This window comes from Lissotriton vulgaris, chromosome 6 (assembly GCF_964263255.1).
Source record: "Lissotriton vulgaris chromosome 6, aLisVul1.2, whole genome shotgun sequence".
Lineage (NCBI taxonomy): Eukaryota > Metazoa > Chordata > Amphibia > Caudata > Salamandridae > Lissotriton > Lissotriton vulgaris.
In genome coordinates this window covers 1858389100-1858413823 of record NC_141694.1, presented here as the reverse complement: position 1 = coordinate 1858413823, position 24724 = coordinate 1858389100, and the positions used below count along the sequence as shown (strand labels likewise).

General features: G+C 43.5%; 1 protein-coding gene across 1 annotated transcript in view; it reads right to left on the bottom strand.

Moving 5' to 3' along the window:
- LOC147709667 (extracellular calcium-sensing receptor-like) overlaps window positions 1-24724 on the bottom strand; it is a 65204-nt gene that overhangs the window by 17637 nt on the left and 22843 nt on the right. The window contains exon 2 of the mRNA XM_086926067.1: window positions 2763-3008. Coding sequence (XP_086782193.1) covers window positions 2763-3008 — 246 coding nt within the window. The remainder of the gene's footprint in view (window positions 1-2762; window positions 3009-24724) is intronic.

Below are 24724 nucleotides of genomic sequence, written 5' to 3'. Positions count from 1 at the left end.
CTCAATATATCTGTCTTCTCTAGCTGGCTGGACTATGGCAACAATCTCTCTCTGGGGATCGCACCTCACCTGCTTCGATGACTACAGACCATACAGAAGGCTGCAGCCAGACTCATCCTGGATCTCCCTTGACAAACCCACATCACCCCCTACCTCAGAGACCTCCCATGCATCCCTTTTCAGAGAAGATGCTAGTTCAAGCTCCTGACCCATGCATACCAGGCCCTATGCACCTAAGGACCCGCCTACCTGAGCTATCGCCTGAACTTCCATCAGCCCATCAGACATCTCCACTCCCCGTCCCATTCTCGCACCCATGGCATAGCAGATGCTGAGGTCACTCCTTCTCCTACCTAGCAGCGAAGAGATGGAACAAGCTACCCTTTCCTCTACGGACCTCCCCATCTCTTCCAGAGTTTGAGAAAATCCCTGAAGACCTGGCTATTCTGCTAATCAACTATACCTGCCTGTGCCTGGATACCCTCATGGGTGGAAATCGGCATTCTACAAATCTACTGATTTATTGATTGACTGATTAGGCACATAAAAGCTACTTTCAATGTGAACAACATAGACCATAATTTACATGCCTTGGGGGCACAATAGGCCAGTGTGCCCGCTTTCTGAGCCCCAGGCAAACTATGGCATTACAGAAGGTGCTGAAGATGCTGTGCAGCCTCTCCTTTAATACCGAGCACACAAAAAGGTGCCACACTATCAGCAATGTCCCTGAGGGCAGTCCTCTGAGGGGAACAAAAGGGATCCCATGGACCCGCCAGAACCCCCCCTCTGCAGTCACTCACTGCACCTACCTGCAGAGGGAGCCCTGATCCCTCTATGAAGTGCAGGCAGGTTGACACCAGCACTGTGAAACACTGAGAGGATTTGATTTGAAGTAGCCGGCCTGCATTTCCGAAGAGTGTGTATCGGCCCTGAGGGCCGTGCATTAATTATATAAGGCACACACTGTCCCTGTTTGTGCCCAACGCCCTGGTTTAAAGGTGGGCTGTGGCGCAAACAGTGACAGTGCACCCTATATGTAACAAGGGCCCATTTCCTATGAGAAGATTCAATAACTTTATGTGATACCTTGGAGATTATTTTCTTTGAAAGTATTGATTTAAAGGCAAGTAATGTGGGAAGAGGAAGGTTGATTTGTATTTGAATGGAAGAGTCAGGACAGCCTAATGACTTTATGTAGTTTGCAAGTGCACATGAACACACCAGTTCTGGGCGGTTTAAATTCACATTTTTTGATGGAGCAACTAAGGGGCTGCTCTCCTGAGGCCAGTCAGATCCAAGTGGTACTCTGGAGTGCCCACTGGGTTTGGAAAAAGAACTTGGAAAACCGAAGCACATGGTTCCAGTACTACTGCAACTCCCACCATACAACACCTCAATCCTATAAAGGAGGAAGCCCGACAAATTAAGCAATGTGAGTAATGCCCTTCGAAAATTGGGACACATGACAACCCTCCTTCAGCTTGAATCACAAGAGAAAATGCAAGAGTAGGGAAACTGTTCCTCTGGACCAGCCCTCTGATTCTAACTGGGATGATCACTTGGAAGGGTTTGAAGGCAGGAAATTGATACTGCTCACTGCCAGATAGGGAAAGGAGTATTAAACCCTTTTCCACCAACGAGGGCTGCTCTGTTCGAATAAAGACAGAAAGCCCTTACCGGCCACCTCACGACTCAGCAAAAAAAAAAAACTGCTTTCGCGACTTGTTTTGTTGCAGCATCAGAGCATAATGTATAAGGCAACACATTGCAGGTAAGATCACTGGGTGTGTCACTAAGGGTAGAGTGCAGCAATTAAAAGTAAAAGCCTTGGACATATTTCAAAGCGCTCCAACTCAGCCACTGGGAGAATCGAGTGGGGATTTAGATTTAATAAACTACGATACTCGAACCGGTCTAGCCTTGTCAATGAACACTGCTAAAGCCCATGGAACAATGTGTATGCCCTCACTCCCAAGCACTGCTGTGTTCTTCCTCACAAAAATAACTAGGTGATAGGTGGAATGCTTGAATTAATCTCAACGACTGGCAATCGCTTGGGCATACACAAAGTTCTGTGGGCTTTAGCAGTGTTCATTGACATCTATCACCTTGTTGTTTTTGTATTTTATGCTCTAAGTGAGCCAGGTATGTCCAGAGGTGGCTCCCGGGCTCAAGTACTTGGTGAACTCCTCATCGGAAGTCCATTGTAAAATGTTAACTGTCACTTGAGATCAATGACATAGATTATAGATTTAATAAATTGTGTCCTACATTTCTTAGGAAAGCAGTTTTGTCTCTTCCTAAGACATTTTTATAGTGCTGAGGACCTGAATCCCATATGCTTAACATTAGACGCTAATGGTTTTCTATGGTATACAACGTTTACCACAAAACATTTTCCCCGCAGGGAATCACAACACAGTTGTTACAATGATTGAGTTGTGATTCCGCATACCATTACTCTGCAAGTTGGAACACAGACTTGCAGAGGGTAAGGGGTGTTGGATTTAAAATCCAACACCTTCCCTAGTGTCTGCACAGACTGGAGTTGGAATAGTAAATTATAGTATTCCAACATCCAGCGCCCCCCCTCCGCAAGTATTTGTTCCGACTTGCGGAGTAATGGTATGCGGAATCACAACGCGGTCGTTGTAACAACCATATTGTGATTCACTGTGGGGAAAAAGACTGCGGGATAAGAACATACATTTGTTTTCTATCTCTGAATACACTTTACAGCATGTGAAACTGTTTCTCACCCCTCACAGGACATCCTTTCAGGGACATCTTGGAAGGAAGGTTGAAGAAAGCGAAAGCTGGAGTGAACGACAAATGAACCTCCGATAACAATGTCTCCGTCCCTGGAGAGCCCTTCCAAGGTCTCGCTGTGCAGGGCACACCCAGGGTGAAGCAATGCCTCTCCGACCACTGAGATAAGGAGAAGGATCACAGAGCTGGCCAGGCTCATCCTTAGACATGGAAAGTCAATCACTTCTGCTGGCCACCTGTGGGTGAAGGAAAAGGACATGTTAAGTACATCACAGATGCAGAGATTGGCTACTTGTCTCTAACTAAGGAAGCCAGATTTTCACTTCACTGAGACCATCCTCTCACACTGCAGAGATCCATAGGATTATGGTATGCATGTTAGCTCATTAGAATAGAATAGAATAGAATAGAAAGACAATTTATATAGCGCAATTGTTACCCTGAGGCGTCCTAGCGCTGACAGACCATGTGGGCAGGCAGAGTGGGCCAGGCCTAGATGGAGGTTGAGAAGAGCAGTGTCTTTAGTGCTTTTCGAAAGGCCAGCAGGTTAGGTTCTGCACGTAGGTGGAGGGGGAGGGAGTTCCACAGCCTGGATGCATTGTACGAGAACGCATGGCCTCCGCATCTGGCTTTCCTGATCCTAGGGACCATCAGTAAAGATGAGGTTGATGATCTGAGCTGCCTGGCAGGAGAATATGGGGATGCCAGGGACCGATTAAGGGGAGGGCCAGTTTACTAGATTGCCCGGTGCATGGTGCACAAAGATTTGAATTCAATTCTTCGTCTGACTGGCAGCCAATGTAGGCTCCTCTGTCCATCTCTAACTGATGTTCGACGAGGGATTTGGAGCAGAGTCCGGGCTGCGCAGTTCTGTACGATCTGCAATGTGTTCAGGGTCGACTGGGGGGCACCCAAATGCAAAGCGTTTCCAAAGTCCAGCCTGGACAGGATAAGTCCCTGGATCATGATCTTCCTGGCCTCAAATGGTAGCACGGGGAAAATCTTCCGTAGGGCCCGTAGCAAGCCAAAGCAGGTTGCTGACAATTTTGAGGCTTGGGCTTGCTTTGAATTTATATTCATTTATATTCTTTTTTTAGTATCTGTAGTGTCCTCCTCAGCTTCGGAGCACATAAATGACCAAGGCACTCTGTATGACAAGTCTATATTCTTCGGCGTTCATCCAATATCTGAACACATTGGGTCATAAACTTTATTGATCACACACCAACTAATTAGGTAACACTGTAAGGAGTCCCCTGAGGACCACACTGGTCCCACTGCACATGATCACAAGAAAGTACTACTCCCCCCTTGTTAAACAAAAAGTAAGAATAATATATATACATTGAAGTTCCTCAATGAGTCATCGAGGTACTCGAACCAGTCTTCCAGATCAAGTCGTACGAGGTGCAGGATTTGCGCCATCATAAGGCACCATGGCTGTAGACTCGAATGCTTGACTAGGGCACTCAGGAGGACTTGTCTCACTCCTGATGTCTAGAGCCAACCAACATTGAGGCATATGCTTGTTGTACAATGAGTCTCTCGTAATGGACTTTCCATGACATGGGCGGTCACAATATGACCTTTACTTGTCACAACTCTCAATGGATCAGCATTAAACGGTGTGTCAGTCTTGAACTTTCACTTCTGATTGACTAGGACTTAGTCTCCATTTTTCATTTCATTTCATCTTTATTTCGGCACAACTTGGCCAAAAAAGATTTGCAAAACAACAATACATTTTTAAAATACATGTCATAAACCATTTTTGATACAAAATGAACAGTTATGGTTAAAAAATACAATACCAATAATGGATGGACATTTTGATTAAAATTACACATCATTACAAACCATTGAGTAGACGATTGTACGGGGAGCTGAAAAATAAAATCATATATGTACAATAAGGTAGACCTGTCTATCAGTTTTTCGTTATCCATACAGAATAAAAACATTTAAAAGTAAATTAGAACAAGTCGGGTTACAATTTGGATTGTATCGATTAGAACATTTCTCATATCAAAAAGGAGGGAAGAGGATTAGAAGTCCATTCAGTTCCCCTGGATAAGTATTCGATAATCAAAAATAGAATGGACACTTGTTTCTACAAAACCATTGGTTTTTGTTCGAAAACCCTCATAGACAGCCTGGTTTTATCATTGCGGTATATCTTTTATCCGCCCCATCAGGAGTCATGGCGTATTCATAGGGTAGTCGATTAACGTGCTGGATGCCTGCCTCACCCGAGGCTACCTCCGGTATAGGTAGAAGTGTCCAGAGATAGTAGAAATGTGATGAAAAAGTATAATCAAAAGATGAGATAAAAATAGTGTCTAACCTAAAAAGTTATTTATTATTAGTGGGTAGGCACTATCATTAAAAAAGGGAATTGCGATATAACGGTAATCGTGTTACTGGATTACCATATGTCTTAAAAGATGTGTCAACATGTTTCAGCTCTCTAAGCCCAGCCGGGCTATAGAGCTTTCGTCAGGACAGAAACACACAAAAAAAAATAATAATAGTAAGATACTCACACAACTTGTGTGGTATTCAATGATGAGTATGGTTAATACATACTACAATTTCCTGTGCTGTATTAAGCTCAGTAAGTGCTTTTAGGATCGGGACAACATTTTTTGTAAATATTAGCTTTCTCTTCTCTATTTGGGGCTTCCACGTGAATTTTGAATCAATGTAAACCCCCAGATAAGAGAAGCTTTGGACCGATTCTAATTTCTGGCCATTTAATATTAGGCAACCTTTTTGCAATTTGTTGGGATTGAGAGCCATACATTTGGTTTTCTTTGTGTTTATTTCCAATCCCTTGTGGTTGCAGTAGCCATAGAATGAATAGAGGAGTGCCTGTAAGCCTCTATTAGTTTGGGAGATTAGGATGGTGTCATCCGCGAATAGTAGCGCAGATACCCTCTCCCCGTTCAATTTGGGGGAATCATTATTGCAGCCAGCCGAATGGGTAGGAATATCGTTCACGAACAGTGAAAATAAGGTAGGGGCCAGCCCGCAGCCCTGACGGACCCCGCGCTCTATTGGTATCTTCTGGGATAGTTCCCCGTCTGGGCCCCATCTCACTTTCGCAATTTTTTTTGCATGTAACTCACTTATCTGATGCAACAAACAACTAGGTAACCCCATCTTATGAAGGGACTTCCAAAGAAGATCTCGTGGCACAAGTCCGAACGCCGCTCTGAGATCTACAAAGGCGACATAAAGATGACCTTTTTTAATGTGGACATACTTCCAGTAAAGGCAGCAAAGTCTAAAGACTTGATCTACAGTGCTCACTTTGTTCCTAAAGCCTGCTTGGAACTTAGTGAGGACAGAGTTATCTTCCATCCACAGATTTACCCGAGCTAAAATATGCCTAGAATAGATTTTTTGGAGAATATCCATTAGGCTGATTGGGCGATAGTTTGAGGGGTCTAACCTATCGCCCTTTTTGAATATTAAAACAATTTCTGCTCCCCGCCAACGTTCTGGGAAGTCAGCACCAGATGCCAGTACATTACACAAATAGTTGATATATGGTGCCCAAACATTTAAGTTGTGTTTATAGAGGTCACCAGGGACTTTATCTAATCCGGGTGCTTTGCCATTTTTTACAGCATTAATGGCCATTTCTGTTTCCTCTATAGTAAATTCCAATTTAGCTCTGGAAGGAATATACCACGACATATCTTCACAACTAGAGTTTAGGGCCTCATATTTTTTATATAGGGTGGTAAAATGGGTGACACACGTGTGTTCATCTAGGTAAACATTTTTGACCACTCTTCCTATGTGACTCCCATTTGCCACTAATCTCCAGAACCCTATATTATCTTTTGCTTTTGTGGCTATCAACAGGACAGCCCAACTATCTTCCTCCCAAGCTTTTCTCGCCACCACCTGGGTATGCTTGTATTCCTTCCGTGCTAATCGGACATCATTTGGTGACTTCGTTTTTAATGCCAACAGAAGACGCTCTTTAGACTGCCGGCAGGTTTTGCCATACCATGGCTTGCTATGGGACAGATTATTAAATTTTTTATAGTTTTTTTAGGTATTTTGGTGACCAAAGGTTGTAGAGACTTAAAGAACTCATTGTGTAATTTAATAAAGTTCTCAGGGTTGTCGGCCTCAACAGGAGATTTTACAAAAGCGGAGAAAATCTTGTCAAATAATAGATACATTTCTGCAAGATTTTCGCCACGCTCAAGTAAGTGGGACCATTTTAAGGCACGCCTGTTATTGCTAACCAAGATTTCATCACAAGAACCACTTTGGTAGTCTATTAAGTTGACACTGCCAACCCCATTGATTATACATCAATCAAATAATAAATCCAATGGGCGATGGTCACTCTCTAGTCTATCTTTGAGCTCTAGATCGATCATGTGCTGCCAAATATCCAAAGACACCATTATGAAATCTAAATTACTCTTTGAGTTATTTCTTACAAAGGTAGGTCTTTTGGATACATCCGACGGAAGACGTCCGTTACAAGCCCTCAGGCCGTGTTCCGCAGACAACCACATTATTTGGACAGCCAAAACTGAACAATGGACAGGGACAATATTATCCAAGACAGGGATATTGTTTGCTCGATCTTCCTCGTCAAAGACGTCACCCAAACCTAGGATTGGTTCATAGCTGCAGTTCAAATCCCCTGCTAATATTACACTTTCTTTGTCAACCATTCTATTTAAAAAAGACTCCAATTTAACCAAAGTCAGTGATTCTTTAGATAGCAGGGCAGGTCTGTTGTAAACATTAATTAAGTATAACACCTTCCCTTCACACGTAGTAATTTTTAGCGCCAATATATCCATTGAGCTAGTATCCAGAACTTCTACCTGTATCTTAAGGGTTACATTTACCCATGTAAAGGGCCTACCTCTTGCTGAAGGGATTGCGCTAATCCCAAAGGACTTATAGCCTACTCTATGCGGCGTACTAAGCGCCCATGTCTCCTGAAGAAGGCAAAATGCACTCGAGTCAATGTAGTTTGCCCAATCAGGGTCACTCAGGCTCTTTGGTAGTCCTGCAATATTCCAAGATATTAGTTTAAGATTTTGTTCATGACTATTGCCAAAAGACATTTACTCCTGGATTGGTATAGCATCGTTACACTTGTGCTTCCTGTGCATGGAGTGCCTAAAGGATCCTTATCTTTGGGGGTATTGATACTCATATCCATTCTAGTGTCACAATTGACAGATGCACAATAGTGCACTAGGTCCTTTGGTGTTGTGTCCCCCCAAATACATTCTTCCCCCAGTTTCCCTTCACCACTAGAGTTACTCGAAGCTCCCTTTTTCCCATCTGGGACAAGGACAATGGGATTAATGGCATGCTCATCCACCTCAGCCATTTCCCCCCCAGAATCATATATGAGCTTGGGGCTTGATATGCATTTCTCACCTTTACTGCTATCTTTCTTGCTCGTGGTTGGCCTCAGTCAGTCTACTGCTTCTAAGCAACTGAAGGCCAGATGTATCAAGGCTTTTGCGACTCGCAAACGGCCGTTTTGCATTTTTTCAGATGTATGAAAAAATCGCAATTTAAGGAATCGCAATTATTTGCGATTCCTTATTTTGCCATAGCATTTAAGGAATCGCAAATTTTGAGATTCCTTAAATGATATGTATGACACATTTTGAAATTGCGATTTTAAGTTAAGGAATCGCAAATTACCACCAACTTGTACTTGGTGATAATTTGCGATTTCTTTTAAAAATGCCCTACTTGGCATTTGTGAGGGTGGCATGTGACACTCATACATGCCCATAGGGCATGTATGTGTGCCACATACACACACATGTAGATTTCAGGGGTGCAGCAGGGTGTCTTTGAGACACCCCTGCACCCTTGAAATAATTCTCAAATTGCGATTAGCAAATTGCGAATTCGCAATTTGAGAATTATTGCACTATCATTCCTATGGGCCTCCTGGCCCATAGGAATGCATTTGAAATCATTCTTTATTTGCGAATTCGCAAAATGCGAATTCGCAAATAAAGAATAATAAGGAATCGCAAAAAAATTGCGATTTTGTACATACATACCGTTTTGCGAATTCTAAATAGCGATTCACAAAAAATCGCTATTTAGGATTCGCAAAACGGATTCTTGATACATCTGGCCCTGAATCTATTGGATGTTGGTATCCCTCCCCATCCGCTAAGGTAACCTGAGCCCCTATCATTAATCCCACTCCAGGCATGATGTTTGGCCCTAGACCAGCTACCACCATTGTCATAACCCTTGGTTGGTGGGTAAAAGAACGCGAGTGGTCTAGTTTCGATGGCTGTTATATCATCTTGGGGGCTCCATGAGCAGATGAAATGCGACGTTCGAGGGTCTTCAAAATTTTTAACTGCACAGTCCCCTGAGGATGTTTTTCTAGTATGTCCTATCCACGGAACTCTCCGAACCATCAAGATTTTACTTTTTATGTTATGTTATGTAATGTTATTTTTATTTGTATCGCGCACAGCTGCCCCAGCAAAGGGGCGTCCTGGCGCTTTGACAAGGTCAACACAACACCGCAAAATACCAGAGGGACCATAGAACACAGCGGGGGGGTAAACAAATAAAATAGTTTTGATGGCCCGTCTGAACTGAAGAAGATTGTCCATAGCTCGAATATGCACCGGGAGAGAATTCCACCAATTTGCCGCTAAGACTCGAAAGGAGCGGCCACCAGCTCTACTAAGTCTAAAACGCGGAACCACAGCCAAATTTTGACCTAAGGATTTGAGGGCTCGCGAGGGGACATACAGTGTCAGCAAATTCTCCAGGATTTGGGGAGAGGCATAAAACCTTGAATTTAATCCTTTGGTGTACAGGAAGCCAGTGAAGAGAGTGTAAAGATTTAGCGACCGAACTACGCCTTGGTAGACCCATCACTACTCTGGCTGCAGCATTCTGAACTCGCTGCAGTCGAGAGAGTTCGGATTGGTTGATCCCAGCCAGAAGTGAGTTGGCATAGTCCAGCCGAGACAGCACTGATGCTTGAACCACCAGCTGCCTGGTGGGAGCATTAAAGAATTGAAGGATTGGCCTGAGTCCTCTAATAATGCCATAGCAAGAAGCTGCCACCTTCTTGGTATGGCAGATGAAACCGAGGGACGGGTCAAGCCATACGCCCAGATTCTTTATCTCCGATACTGGAGACAGAGTCACACCCAATTCAGAAGGCCACCACTTGTCATCCCACAATGCCGCCTGCTTGCCGACTACCATGATCTCAGTCTTCTTGGTATTCCACTGGAGACAGTTGGTATTCATCCAGTTGGCCACCGCCCGTAAGCCGTCACAGAACCTGAGGGCCTCCGTGTCTGAGTCCCCACTCAGCGTGACCGCCAGCTGCGTGTCGTCAGCATATGAGACCATCGTCAGGCCCCACAGCTTGACGACCGCAGCCAGCGGCCTCACATAAAGGTTAAATAGAGTGGGACTCAGCAATGACCCCTGTGGGACCCCCAGGTCTAGCGGATGGAATTTCGACTTACCGGGCGGGATCGCGACCTGGAATGACCTGTCAGCAAGGAAAGATCGAAACCAGCACAGGGCGGAGCCTGTAACCCCCACCTCCTCAAGTCTTTGAAGCAGAATCCCGTGCGAGACCGTGTCGAACGTGGCACTAAGATCTAATAGCAACAGTGCCGCCGTTTGACCCGCATCAAGCACAGAACGCAGGTGTTCGACCATGGAGAGTAGGGCCGTCTCCGTACTGTGGCCCGCACGGAACCCATTCTGGGTAGGGTCAAGAATGTTAGCCCTAGCTAGATGGTCTACCAGAATGGTGTTCACATGGGCCTTCGCGACTTTCGTGGCCCATGGAAGCAGCGAGATAGGACGGTAGTTCTCAGGCTTGAGAGGGTCAAGAGTTGGCTTTTTCAGAATAGGCGTGACTACAGCCTGCTTCCATCTGGCGGGGACTCTCCCAGAGGAGAGCGATTGTAGTGTAGTTCCTAGTTTCCCACTAGGCCCTGCGCATTGGAATAACATAAACAGTAGTATCGACGTGGAACTGCTTATATTCCAGGCCTCCACTGACTATGCTAAACTTAATTGGGTTGTGTTACCAACTAGCTCAGAGGTCACTGGAAACTTTCTTCTCTGCATAGGAAGTGATCAGCTTCCTTGGCACAGACAAGAAGGGATTCAGCTTTCCAACAACCGTGCAACATGACAACTTTGCTCCTCAGATCAAGAGTCGATCTCTAGGGTCGTGTGAAACAATAGACATAGATTTCACTCAGTCAGTCTAGTGCAGTTTACTTTCACAGTATGTAGAGAATAGAGAGACGGGCGTTTATCAATAAAGGTTAACATTTATTGAACAGTCTTTCTTCTCATACAAGAGAAATGTATTGCCACAATTGCAATAACTGTTATTATGAAAAGTACGTACAGTAAGATAAGAATAGCGAAATAGAACTGTAAAAGCATTGATATGGTTTCTTAGCCATACAATGGTTTAAAAGTAATAAAACATATATACAGTCATATATACATTAGGCTAACATACTCAACTGGTGCTTCTAACTAAGCCTACCCCAGTGTGCCTGACCTAGGCCTAACACGTGAGAAGGGGGAGTAAGTAAGTAGCTTAAGTTAAGTTGGTTTTGCCAAGGTTTGTTTCAAGAATTCTCGTCTAAGGGTTTAGTCAACACCATACCTCTGAATAGAATGATGGAGGATTGGTATCTCCTTCAGGGGTCTCTCTCGATATCCCAGTCACCTGCGAGGGTAAACTGGAAGCGCCGGGACTGGATTTCTCTGCACGAGAAAGGCAGCGGCTTCTCTCAGCGCGTCTGGAGGAAGGAGGGGTGACAGCGTCCGCGGGCAGCTGGGCTGGATGTCTTCGCAGAGGACGGCTGCACGGCTCCTCAAGCGTACTGCACCATAGGTCGCGCTGTAGCGGCGATAATGGTAATCAGTAGCTTCACCACCACAGGATAGCAGGCTGCAGCGACAGAGTGCTAGTTTTTACCAACACGGGGTCATGCAGGCAGCTGGCATCAGCAACATGTTCGCTCATTGCTTAAGGCAACGTTGGTAATATTTATACCTGACAGGTGCCGGGTTTGACGCAAGTTTGCTGGACATAAGACGTCAATTAAAGATGTCACTAGGAAGTGATAGTTATCAGTTGCTCATTAGAGTTCCATTACTAATCAAAACATAGCAAGCGGGGATTTCCAGGTTTGCTAAGTTTTTATCTTGTTGAAGAACTCGGAGTGTTATCTAGGAATATCAGATAGTGACTGCTGCTCTGTCATTGCACTAATTGGTCGCAAAGGAAGTAGCAGAGAGTCATGCTGGAATGTGGCTCTGTGGCTCTGCTCGTGTGAGGCCAGAGATGACTTTACAGAAAATCGCACTTGAACGGTTATGCCAATATAGGGAATAAATGGATTTATAGCCGAATAGGGGCATAAGGTCACAGTATCGATCAGGGACCTAGATAAGCACATGACACCCACTCCACGAATTCATGTCCATCAAAATTACTAAAACTAAGCAATTAGATGCATGTGTAACATTGTGTAACATAGCCCACCCCAAAATACATAAATGCATTTGAAATAGGCGTACTTGCAATACATGGAATTTAGGTACTGTACGTTTTTTAAAAAGCATAGTAGTCATTCAAAAATTATTGCATATGGAATCAATGAACGATTATGCATAAAGAATTACACATGAAGTATCTCTGACAGAAGAAATGCGAGATAAATCATCACATAAAAATGCATTGTAATAATATGTGTGCTAGAGGCTGGTGTTATGTTGTTATGTCTCTAGATGTGTTTTTAGAAATAGAAGTGTGAAGCTTCTGTTCTCTAAGAATAGTTTTTACGTTAAGCAAAGAATTGTTCGTGCCAAAAGGAAAGGGTCAATATTTTTTAAAAAATTGTCCAATTCAAAGAAAAAATCAGTTTACCAAAGCTCCTGGCAGTTTTATGTTGATCAAAACTGAAGGCCGAATTCAGAGTTCATGGGAACGCTGTGTGTCGGAAAGCTTCTCAAAAGTTATTGTTTCTCTGTGGGTGAGAACATCGTATCAGACAGGCTCGCAAAGAATTGGTCTACAAAATCAGGTGATAGTTCAACCAAATTAGATAGCGCTGAAACTTGGCAGGTGTGAGAATGATTGCTGTCATCGAATGCAGGATCAGCAATGCTCACAGAACGTTGTACCTGGATGATGTTGCTTTTGTCACTCGCTCCACTGTTACCACTTGGCTGTAGTACAGGAGTCTCCACGAATGCCGTCATCAGGATTGGTAGCCGCTGGGGACAACACAATGCGTGAGCCGTTATTGGACTTAGCAAAGTATCGACGTCCATTGGTACTGCTGATGGAAGTGAAAGACAGATGTCCAACACGCATTCCTCGCCGCAAAGCATACACCGTAGCACAGGTAAAATGCAATTTTGCCATATCGGTCTGAATGAAAGGAACCAGGTCATGTTTAGATCTCTTAGCCTGGCCAATCCGAGGACGTTAGTTATCCTGTCCCTGTAGCGCATTGCTAGGATTGTCTCTTCCATTCCCATGGGAGCTATGTCTGAGCCGAGGCTTGCCATAACGTAGCAGAAGGGTCAAAAATAGAATCCCTGCGATGAGTCCAAAAAATAGTGGAATACCACCAAAGATGGAGTGCACAAAATTAGGAAAGATTCCCAAAATTGCCTGGAAGGGTGTTAGCAGTCCCGTAAAGACTGTCTTAAATATGCCTGGGATGCTTGTAGCACTAGACATGTTAAAGAGTTGGTCGAGTATTTGTACGAAATGCACGGGGCAATTTGTTGATAAAAGGTCATGGACCTCAGTAGCCGTCCTTGCGACTAGAAGATCATACGTCTCTTTAGATGACGTTATAGGCACTGTTGTCTGTAAAAGCACAGATTTCATTTTGCTTAATGTATCAATTCGTATAGAATAGAGATTCAGACGAGGCCAGAGGGGAGTCACTGTGTCTGGAGGCCCGCTCGGGAACAATGCTTGCATACAACATTTGACCATGGACGTTACTTCTACTAGATAACTTTTTCCGGGCGCGAGGCCACAGCACCTGTGATCCGTTCTTAGAATGTAACTCCCGTTTGCGAGTTGCATAAAGAAGGGCTCTATCTGAGTTGCAGGTGTGACTAGCTGGTGGCATGAAAGGTTGTTTGAATTGCCATCACATGCTCCGTGTAAATTAATACCCTGACACAAAAGTATACCGCTTAGTGAGTGTTTACAGTTGTCACCACTAAGAAATACATTTTTGTCGCTGTCACTATAGCAAGAATGAGTGTATGGTAATTTCCATTCGGATTTAACATATCCCTTACCCAATTGTTCATACTGGCCAGCAGGTATGTATTCAAGGCATTTTTTAAAGCGGAAAGTTGTTATCGGAATTGTGATAATTCCGTGTATTATCCATTCAATGACAGGACTCTCTGACATTGTCAATGGTAATCTCTCGAGTTTCTCGATGCTCAAGATTGTATAGTCTGCTCCTTTCTGTGCCAAACTGATCTGTTTATCAGTAAGGTTAAAAATGGAAAATAATGACGTTGTGTTTATCAGACGCCAAGGCACATAGCCTGAACGAAGATTTTGCAGCGTCCAGCCTAGTTCTATAATAGAGCGTAATTGAGACTGGCCATGTTGTAACATTAGCAAATCTCTGTCTATCACATCAAAGGCAGAGGATACAATATTGTCCAAAGAATATATTCTGGAAGACAGAGTCATTAACCCATTGTCTACCACAGAAAGTGATTTTTCCAAATTAATACGATCAATTTCTCGTATCTTTTCAGCAGTTTCAATTTGCTTTACTTTCCAAGCCTCGTTGTAAGCAGCATAGATGCTGGTCGCTATGAAACGCTTTTGACGCTGTTTGCGTGGTCCAAGAATGAAATCGCGCAAATCAGCACCATCTTTTAATAAAGACAAGTGTTGCTTAATTTCAGCCAGTGTGGATGTAGTTAGCCATTCTAGGCAGAGTTTACCTACACTGTATGTGGTTATAATTCCTGGATGTTGTCTCTGGGAATATCTAGGGTCTAATCTGGTCATTTTTAAACCTTGTGTTTTATTCAGGAATCTATCTTGACAGCTATTTGTGTCTGTAGGCCAGATTAACCATTTTTTCCAATCAGGATGTGTTCTGTTGAAATGTAAAATGTGTGACACGTCTAACTCAATATCAGCTGTTGCATTTTCAGGTATTGGCTTTGGTATAGACGGTGTTTTCATTTCTTTGTTCTTAGCTAGGCCAAGACAAGATGTTTGGTGTACAGTGTCATTTAAAAATAACATTTGTTCTGGTATCATGCAGGTTCTAAACAGTGCTTCTATGCCTTGCACCTGCCAATCTTTTGTACCCCAAATTGATTTCGTTTCAATATTATTTTTCCAATAATCAAAACCAAATGTCATCATTTTGTCATAAAATGCTTCTGAATATATCAATTTAGAATTTGTCAGCATTGTTTTCATGCCTGTTTTATCTAACAGTTTATAATAAAACGTTTCTGCATCACTGGTGTTAAACCCTGAAAAATATTTGAATTTCTCAAAAAATGCGTTAGAACTGCTTTTAGGTGGTGTAGAACAATGTTCCCATTGGTTATACATAAAAACATTTCTAGGCTGTGCAGATTTATGCAAGTAATGATCCCCATAGTGGGTATAACAGAATAACTGCTCATAACTAGATGAACCTTGTAAATAATCATGATCTGTGAATCTAGCTGACATTACTAAATCAGACATCATGTCATTAATACTGTTAAAGTCCCAATCATCAGAGAATGTACTTGGTGTCACAAAGTCACTTAAGGAAACCTTTAGTTGATGAGGATACTTCAGGATTTCAACCGGACCATAGATCTCATAGTCTGTTTTCTCCCATACTACCCCACCAGGTATTGGAATTGCTGTGACATTTACTGTTGACAGTTCTCTTTTCTTCATGTGGGATGATCTGTGTGGTTTCAGGACTAGGTTGATGTTCTGACTTGCTGTGTCCATTGTAATATATTTTCCTTCAATGAATTTTCCCAAACACAGTACCATGATGAGCCAAAGCAGGAGGAAAAATACACCTAGACCGAACCAGAACTCTAGCCAAGGGGAAATGAGGTAGATTTCCTTCAGTTGATGAAAGAGTTCCGTTGCTTTTTCTTTAAAAGACTTTTTTGTTTCTGGCATCACTTCGGGGTCATTTAAATCTTCAGAGAAGTTGTCGAAGTTGATGAAATAACCAGAGGCAGTTCTGTCAATTGATGGGATTGTTTTTTCAATCTGTCTCTCGGTAGCACTTTCTGATGCCACATCATTGTAGACTGGTGTTGTTTCTTGACGAACTGTTTCAATCTGTGTTTCAAGAGGCACGAGTTCCATGGTATTATTGCATAGTCCTTCATTGTGCACTGCAGGCTGATCGAATGTGATTAGTCTTTCAGTTTGAACCTCTTGGATTGTTGCAAGTTTGGGTATTCTGTTGTTTCTTGGGAGTCCACTGGGCCTACTGTTGATTATAGGCCACATGCTTGTGGTTTTACCAGATCGATAGACACGACTCTGTTCTCCTTTTTACCAGCAAGGGGCGGTAGCACAACTGATCTTGTTCCGGTGACTGCCAAGACAGGTACTGCTTTTCTGTAAGAAGGCCCAAATTCCTTCTTAACCGCGATCTTTTCTCTGACTAGATCCCCAATCTTTGGAATCCAGACAGGCCTTGCTGGGGCTGTTGCGGGTGGTGCCTCGTCAGTGGTATTTGGCTGTTGCTTTAACTTTATGTTGCTTAATGATTTTCTTGTTTCATTCAGTTCCTGTAAAACAGCCAAACGGTCTTTTACTTCAAACTGCTTTGTTTCTGCTTGTACCACTGACATCTGACTATCGAGGTCCTGAACGTTCATTCTTATTCCGAACAATAGTTCGTATGGGCTGAAACCTTTTAGAGAATTTCTTGGCATGTTGTTAAGACTAGTCTGGACACTTATTAAATGTTTGACCCACCCAGCGCCTGAACCTAATACCTTCGCTGTTATAGATTGCTTTATATCCCGGCTTTTTCTTTCTACCACACTTGTGCGATGGACAAGAATACCGCAACCCAATTCCCATGCTGGCCATGGCCTCCCTATAAGCTCAAGAGCCAATAGCAGGACCCTGGTCAGAACGGAACGTGGTAATTGCGTATGTGCCGATATGGACTCGCTAATCTTTTATAACCGTTCTAGCGTCAGCCGAGCGCTGGAGGCCTCATTTTTTAAGTGTATTTTGTCTTAACTATTAATAGGACGCAGGATGGGGTGTAGGCAGCGTTACGCTCTTTCTGATTGGTAGCCGGTAGCAAGGTTCCTTACTGCGATCCCTATTACAGTTTTCACAGTTGTTTGCATATATTTGGTGTTCTACACTCATTCCCGGCCACCAGAATACTGATTGTAATTCAGTCAGTGATTCCTTGATCTCTCTGTGCCGTAGACCCAAACCCATGTGTGCGTCTGCTATTAAAAATATTCTCCTGTTCGTGTTTGGAATTACTCTGTCCCCCACTCCAGGGATTCGAGCAAAAGGAACGGAGTTTGCATCGATTATGTATGCATAATTGAGTGGATAGTTTACGGGTAGTGCTGCACAGTCGCCTTTTACGGTCGTTTTTACTGCTAGCATGGTTTCCCCGTCTATATACTTATCTGTACGCTTTTCTGTGGCTACGGAAGCCGGTTTAGTTGCTTCCGCGGTGGCTGTTTTAGCCAATGAATTCCCTGCAACGTGAACGCCATCACGTTGAAGACTCTGTGCGTGAATCACGTGAGTCTTTTGTAGTTCTTTACTTAAAAGAGCTACCTCGTTCCAGAGCAATTTATGCTTTATTGTGGCACCTGTGTCATCTTTGTAGTCGTTTTCGATCCAACTCTGCAGTTTATTGTTGTAAGAATTGACGCAAAAATGAGAATCGCACACGATAAGTGTGGGGAATTCGCGTTCTGCATTTTCGAGCGCCATCTTTAAAGATCTGATTTCAGTTCTTTGAACCGAACAGTTTCTTACAGATTCAGTTTTTGTTACTTTCGGTCTGAATTTACCGCACAGCCAACGACCTTTAATGATCGCACATGCTGCATTGTAGGATTTACTCTCTACATTAAAATGCTGTACAAAGCTATCTGTATAGATTATACAGGCGTATTGTGGGAGAGGCAAAATTTCGATTGGCAGAGGATATTCTTCTTCATATTCTAAATCATTCAGTTCTTCGTATTGCGGGGCGAAATAGTATTTCACGTCTTCCGCTCCTAGAGAATCTATGCACTGTATCCATTTTGGATCCAGTGACACTGTAGGCAGGTTTACTGGGCTGAATAGCGCCTCGAAGGCGGATTCCGCTGTAAGGATATTAATCCGTTTGCCGTGTGCTAGTTCTCTTTCATTTGCTAATGCGATTTGCACTGCGTTCACAGTTCTTTCTGTGTGACTGAATGTTTTTTCTGCTTGTGTGTACAAGTGAGATTTAATTGAAATTGGTACCTTTTCTCCCTCATTAGAGGTCAGGTACGTGAATCCGCATCTTCCTGGGATGACTCGGATTACAAGATCGATCGTGTTGTCACGTGTATCTAATTTTGTTTTTGCTAACATGTCTGTTTGCAGTGATCTCAAAATTTCTGTGTGTTTTTGAGTCCAATTGATTTGTTTTAAATCAGGTTTTATTAGTTCGTAGAGAGGTTTAACCCTCTCTGCGTAATTTAGTATGTAAGTTCTTCCGAAATTCAGAAAACCTAGTATTGATTGTAAATTCTTCAGCGTTTTTGGAGCTTGGAGTACAGCGCACTTCTCTAAGAAGTTGTCCGCTAGGCTTTTCCCTTCACTTGATAATTCGTACCCTAAAAACAGTACTGTCAGATGGGCAATTCGGGACTTTTTAAAGTTGAATTTGTAACCCTCTGCTGCGAACCCAAGTATAATGGTGTTCACTCTTTTCAAGTGAGTATCCAAGTCGTCGTCTGTGAGATAAATATCATCTACGTAAGATAATGCTTCATCATCATAGATTTGTAGTAATTCTGTTACCCTAGCTGAGAATAGTCCTGGGCTGTTCTTGAACCCCTGTGGGAGACGACAGAATTTTTTCTGTGACCCAAATGCGGAGAAAGCGGTCAGATATCTGCTTTCTGGTGCAATGTTTTGACAAAAGAAACCATTAGAAATGTCTAATGTCGTTTTGTATTTTTTCCTAACTATGTTATTCATTAGGGCTGCACTATGCGAGTTTTGTACTGCAAAAGTTTTGCAACATGTATTAAGGTGTCTGTAGTCCAAAACTAGACGATATGAATTGTCTGGCTTGGAGACAGGAAACAAAGGATTGTTCATTTGAGAGGTGCATGTTTCAATCACCCCCTGGTACTCAAGTTGATCTAAGATCTCCCTGACCTGTTTTTTAGCTTCTTGCTTTATGGGATACTGCCGTTGGGCAGTTGGTTCACTTTTTAGTCGGATTTTGTGAGGCGTAGAATCCTCATCCCATCCTACATGATTTTTATACAATGCAGGTGCCTGGGCTACTGCCCATTTCCTTGCATATGTGTATTTTTTGTGAATCGGAATGTGATTCGAGAAGGCAGGCATAATCACTTCTTCGCCACGAGGGCACTCCCTGACAAACTCCGGGGGCCAATCTTTTTCAGCTAACAGAATATCATAGCCTTTTGAGAGCTTATCCCAAAATAGACCCTTAATTTTCCTAGTCTTATCACCCTCTATACGCAATGTTATTTCGTATATTTTATGGGGCTCGCTAAGTCTGGCGTCGGCAGTTTCAACCTGAATGTATTCATTCGTGTCCACTGTCTCCAGATGACTCATCAAGATCTTGCGCGCTATACTGATCTCTGCTGCACTGTCCAACATTGTCAATGCCCACTCCCCGTTTTTCAACTGTGTCCTCAGTATTCTCGGCATGGTTGATTACTCTAATACTGGCTACCTTCTTTTTCTGAAATTGAGATTTCTTATTTTGAGCAGGTTCCTTGTCTTTGGACTTGGTGTGCTCTCCTGGGTCTGACCGTCCTCTTCTTTCCGAATTCTGTGGAAAAGATCGAGAGGGACGTGTATCAATACTTTGATATCTATCAGGTTTTTTTATATTATCCCTATTTCTAAGGTTATATCTTTTCTCAGAGGGCTCCCGTTGGGGAGACTGGCGTTCTCGAGTCGGAGTTCTCTCCCTCCGTCGAGGAGACCTTCCTCTGGACTGGAAAACTTTTTCCTTGGGAGTGGATTGTTTATTTCCATCCCAGCTCTTTTTAAGAGTGTTTAAATTATTTTTAATAAATAATTTTTCAGGATTTTCGAGCAGTTGGGGCTTAACTGGTTTTCCACCCAAGCTGTCTCTACCTAATTCTTCATAGCATTTTTCTATGATTTTTGCAAGCTCAACAGGATCTTTTATATCTGTTTCCCTCAACTTCTGGCGAATCGCCACAGATGCTGCTTCTCCCTTTACATTGGCTAATAATATAGCCGTGACCTGCTTGAAGTCTTTCAGTAATTTCATACCTAGATTTAAAGCTGGTTCTGGACCGAATTCATTTTGAATCTGTTTTAGCACGTCTGGTATTACCGCCATAGACGGAACACCGTGTGTTTTTGTGTAAATGGAAGCAAAGACTGTACCCCAAGTGTCGCAGTCTTCCACGTGTGGTGCGATTCCCATAGGAAGGCAGATGGTCAAGATTCTGTGTTTCTCTATAGGGGTAGTATCAGGAAATACTGCCTCTATTTGAGTGATTTTCTGGGCTAACCAGAAAGGAATTTGTTCCCGTTTTACGGGTGTTTTACCAAGACATGACTGTATGTTCTGTGGTGTAATTTTATTTGTGTTCCCCTGATGAGGGGTCAGCTGTGGTGTATTAACAGCTGGCTGGACTGTTGCAGTCCGCATTACATATTGGACTAATTGCCTATGTATTTTTATTAATGTGTTTAGCTGTGCTAACAGCTCTTCTCTAGACATTCTTGCAATGTCAGGATGTGGTGTGTAGCTGGCTAGAACCGGCCACGTGGCTCCTGGTCTACCTAGTGGACCGAGCCTGGTAATGTGATCATTGTGTTTTAGGGCGCCATTAAACCAGAGCAGGTGCTCTTGAAATTTAAGTGGAATTTCAACCTCCTCGAAAGGGGCGTACTCATCCGGAGGTTCCTCTATTTTGTAATAGTGAAACTCTTGTGTTATAGCGTTTACCGCTGGAAAGTTTATCCATGAATAGAATACCTCTGTCTGCCGATACTCGTGAGCCTCTATCACGAAAATTACTGTACCACCTTGAGGTGGCAGTCCGTTTTCTATAAGTTTTAACGTTATAGATCTTCTTAACTGGACCGGGATGATAATAGCACCCGGGTCTGTGTATTCGGGACCTTGCTGAGTCGCATCTACTGCGGCCCCAGGGGTTCCGTTTTCTGGCATTGTAAAAATGCGAGGTTTGCAGAGTAGGTCTCCAAGGAGACAAAGATTAGATGCACAATATTTTGGAACACTGTATCCTTCAACGTTGAATAAACCAGAGCTTTACATAGGAATCTCTTCCTACTAAGGTCGGGCGGATTTTAACCTTTCACCCACTCCAGACGTCTATTGGAGTATTTACGGGAGAAAGGGTGTGAAATATGCACGACTGAGTTACTCTACAAGTCTTACGTTAGTTTATCGCCTTACCAAACGTTAGGGCGCCATGTAGTGTAGTTCCTAGTTTCCCACTAGGCCCTGCGCATTGGAATAACATAAACAGTAGTATCGACGTGGAACTGCTTATATTCCAGGCCTCCACTGACTATGCTAAACTTAATTGGGTTGTGTTACCAACTAGCTCAGAGGTCACTGGAAACTTTCTTCTCTGCATAGGAAGTGATCAGCTTCCTTGGCACAGACAAGAAGGGATTCAGCTTTCCAACAACCGTGCAACATGACAACTTTGCTCCTCAGATCAAGAGTCGATCTCTAGGGTCGTGTGAAACAATAGACATAGATTTCACTCAGTCAGTCTAGTGCAGTTTACTTTCACAGTATGTAGAGAATAGAGAGACGGGCGTTTATCAATAAAGGTTAACATTTATTGAACAGTCTTTCTTCTCATACAAGAGAAATGTATTGCCACAATTGCAATAACTGTTATTATGAAAAGTACGTACAGTAAGATAAGAATAGCGAAATAGAACTGTAAAAGCATTGATATGGTTTCTTAGCCATACAATGGTTTAAAAGTAATAAAACATATATACAGTCATATATACATTAGGCTAACATACTCAACTGGTGCTTCTAACTAAGCCTACCCCAGTGTGCCTGACCTAGGCCTAACACGTGAGAAGGGGGAGTAAGTAAGTAGCTTAAGTTAAGTTGGTTTTGCCAAGGTTTGTTTCAAGAATTCTCGTCTAAGGGTTTAGTCAACACCATACCTCTGAATAGAATGATGGAGGATTGGTATCTCCTTCAGGGGTCTCTCTCGATATCCCAGTCACCTGCGAGGGTAAACTGGAAGCGCCGGGACTGGATTTCTCTGCACGAGAAAGGCAGCGGCTTCTCTCAGCGCGTCTGGAGGAAGGAGGGGTGACAGCGTCCGCGGGCAGCTGGGCTGGATGTCTTCGCAGAGGACGGCTGCACGGCTCCTCAAGCGTACTGCACCATAGGTCGCGCTGTAGCGGCGATAATGGTAATCAGTAGCTTCACCACCACAGGATAGCAGGCTGCAGCGACAGAGTGCTAGTTTTTACCAACACGGGGTCATGCAGGCAGCTGGCATCAGCAACATGTTCGCTCATTGCTTAAGGCAACGTTGGTAATATTTATACCTGACAGGTGCCGGGTTTGACGCAAGTTTGCTGGACATAAGACGTCAATTAAAGATGTCACTAGGAAGTGATAGTTATCAGTTGCTCATTAGAGTTCCATTACTAATCAAAACATAGCAAGCGGGGATTTCCAGGTTTGCTAAGTTTTTATCTTGTTGAAGAACTCGGAGTGTTATCTAGGAATATCAGATAGTGACTGCTGCTCTGTCATTGCACTAATTGGTCGCAAAGGAAGTAGCAGAGAGTCATGCTGGAATGTGGCTCTGTGGCTCTGCTCGTGTGAGGCCAGAGATGACTTTACAGAAAATCGCACTTGAACGGTTATGCCAATATAGGGAATAAATGGATTTATAGCCGAATAGGGGCATAAGGTCACAGTATCGATCAGGGACCTAGATAAGCACATGACACGATAGATTGATCAAAGAGAGCACCGGAGTGCGGCATGGCGGCGATAGCTTCATCAGCTGGGCCGGTTTCAATGGATCTGCCGGAGATCCTGATTTGATTTTAAGGCTAAGCGAATCAAAGGCCTACATAGACAGGGGAGGCAGAGTCGTGAGACACTCACTGTCTCTCAAAGTACAGCTAACTCGCTCTAGTGTTGAAGATCCCGTCGGGAAAGAGCAGTAGATGGCCTGTACTTTCTCCCGAAAAAAAGAGGCTAGGCCCTCGCAGTGGGAATCCGAGCAGATTTCCGCCCCCGCTGTCCGCCCCCGATGTGTGGGGGCAAGGGCCTGTTAACATTGAGCCAATGGCATACTTTGTTTTTAATTGCCCAAAAGGTTTCCTCACTTTGTGTCCCTAACTCTGGTACCACCGCCAGAACAACTATATAAGGACTGGCTTCTGGTGGTAAGTTAATAAGGCCACCCTTCAGTTTACTCCCCATTCGATGCTCATTAAGTTTATGCTGGATGGGCTTAGTGCCAGTAGTGTCTGTTTTGGGGGGATCTTTAGCTACCAAATGGTTACCTTCAGTATTCATCCTAGCTGCATTTGTAGGATTCAAACTCGAACTTCTGGGTAAGTTTGGGTATTGGGATTTATCTATGACTGGAGCTGGGATTGGAACTGTTGCTGCACTAATCATAGTTGTTTTAGATGGTATTCTGTCTATACTAAGACTTGACAATGTTATTATGCTCTTTTCTACCTCAAGGAGCTGGCTTTCTATGTGTGACAATCTAGTTTCCAAGGGAGTTAAAAGTTTTTTGAGCATTATTCCTAAATTTGTCAACAAAAGTGCAGCCCCCCCCGTCTGGTGTACCTGTGTTAACAATTACTACCTCATCTCCAACTTGGGAATCTTGGGTCCCATTTGATAGATCTATATGTGAGTTCGTTTGTAGGGCATCCTGTCCAGGCTGGCCTACCTGCAATGTCGGCCCCTGTTTATCCCCGTTATTACTTGTGGGGTCACTATTAATCTTTGTTTTAGCTACCTTAGCTTTATTCCCAACAGAAGCAGGGGGGGTGGGTCATTTCCGCTTAGATATGGTGCCCTCCCGCCTTCCACGTAATTGCCTAGTACTAGTTTTTTCATGGGCCACAACTTCTATATTTTCAGTTGTGGTGTCTACTAGTGAATCGGCTCCCGTTGAGACCGAAATACGAGTTTGTGGTTGTATGGGAGCCTGTGGCGGTGTACTTGGCATGCTATGTACAACTGTTGTGTTTCTATAACGTTGGGTCTGCCAGTATGTTCTGGTGTTCGGGCAGATGCCAAAATGGCCCATAGATGATCTTTTAGCCATCGCAAGGTCTTAGGACACTCTACGTTCCATCAGACTTATGCCCTGGTCTATGACGGAGTTGGCCCTGATTATAAAATTATCAAGGGGACCTGTCAGCTGGTCTCCATTTTCAAAAACTGTGTCTTGAGCGCACATGCATCTTTCTCCTGATGCCCGGAAACTGGCCACTGTGGCACTAGTCTCTTCAAGACTGGACTACTGTAATGCCCTTTATGTGGGCATAAACAAGAGCCTTATCCATTGTCTCGAGATGGTCCAGAATGCAGTGGCAAAGATGGTTTTAAACCTCCCTAGACTTGCCTCG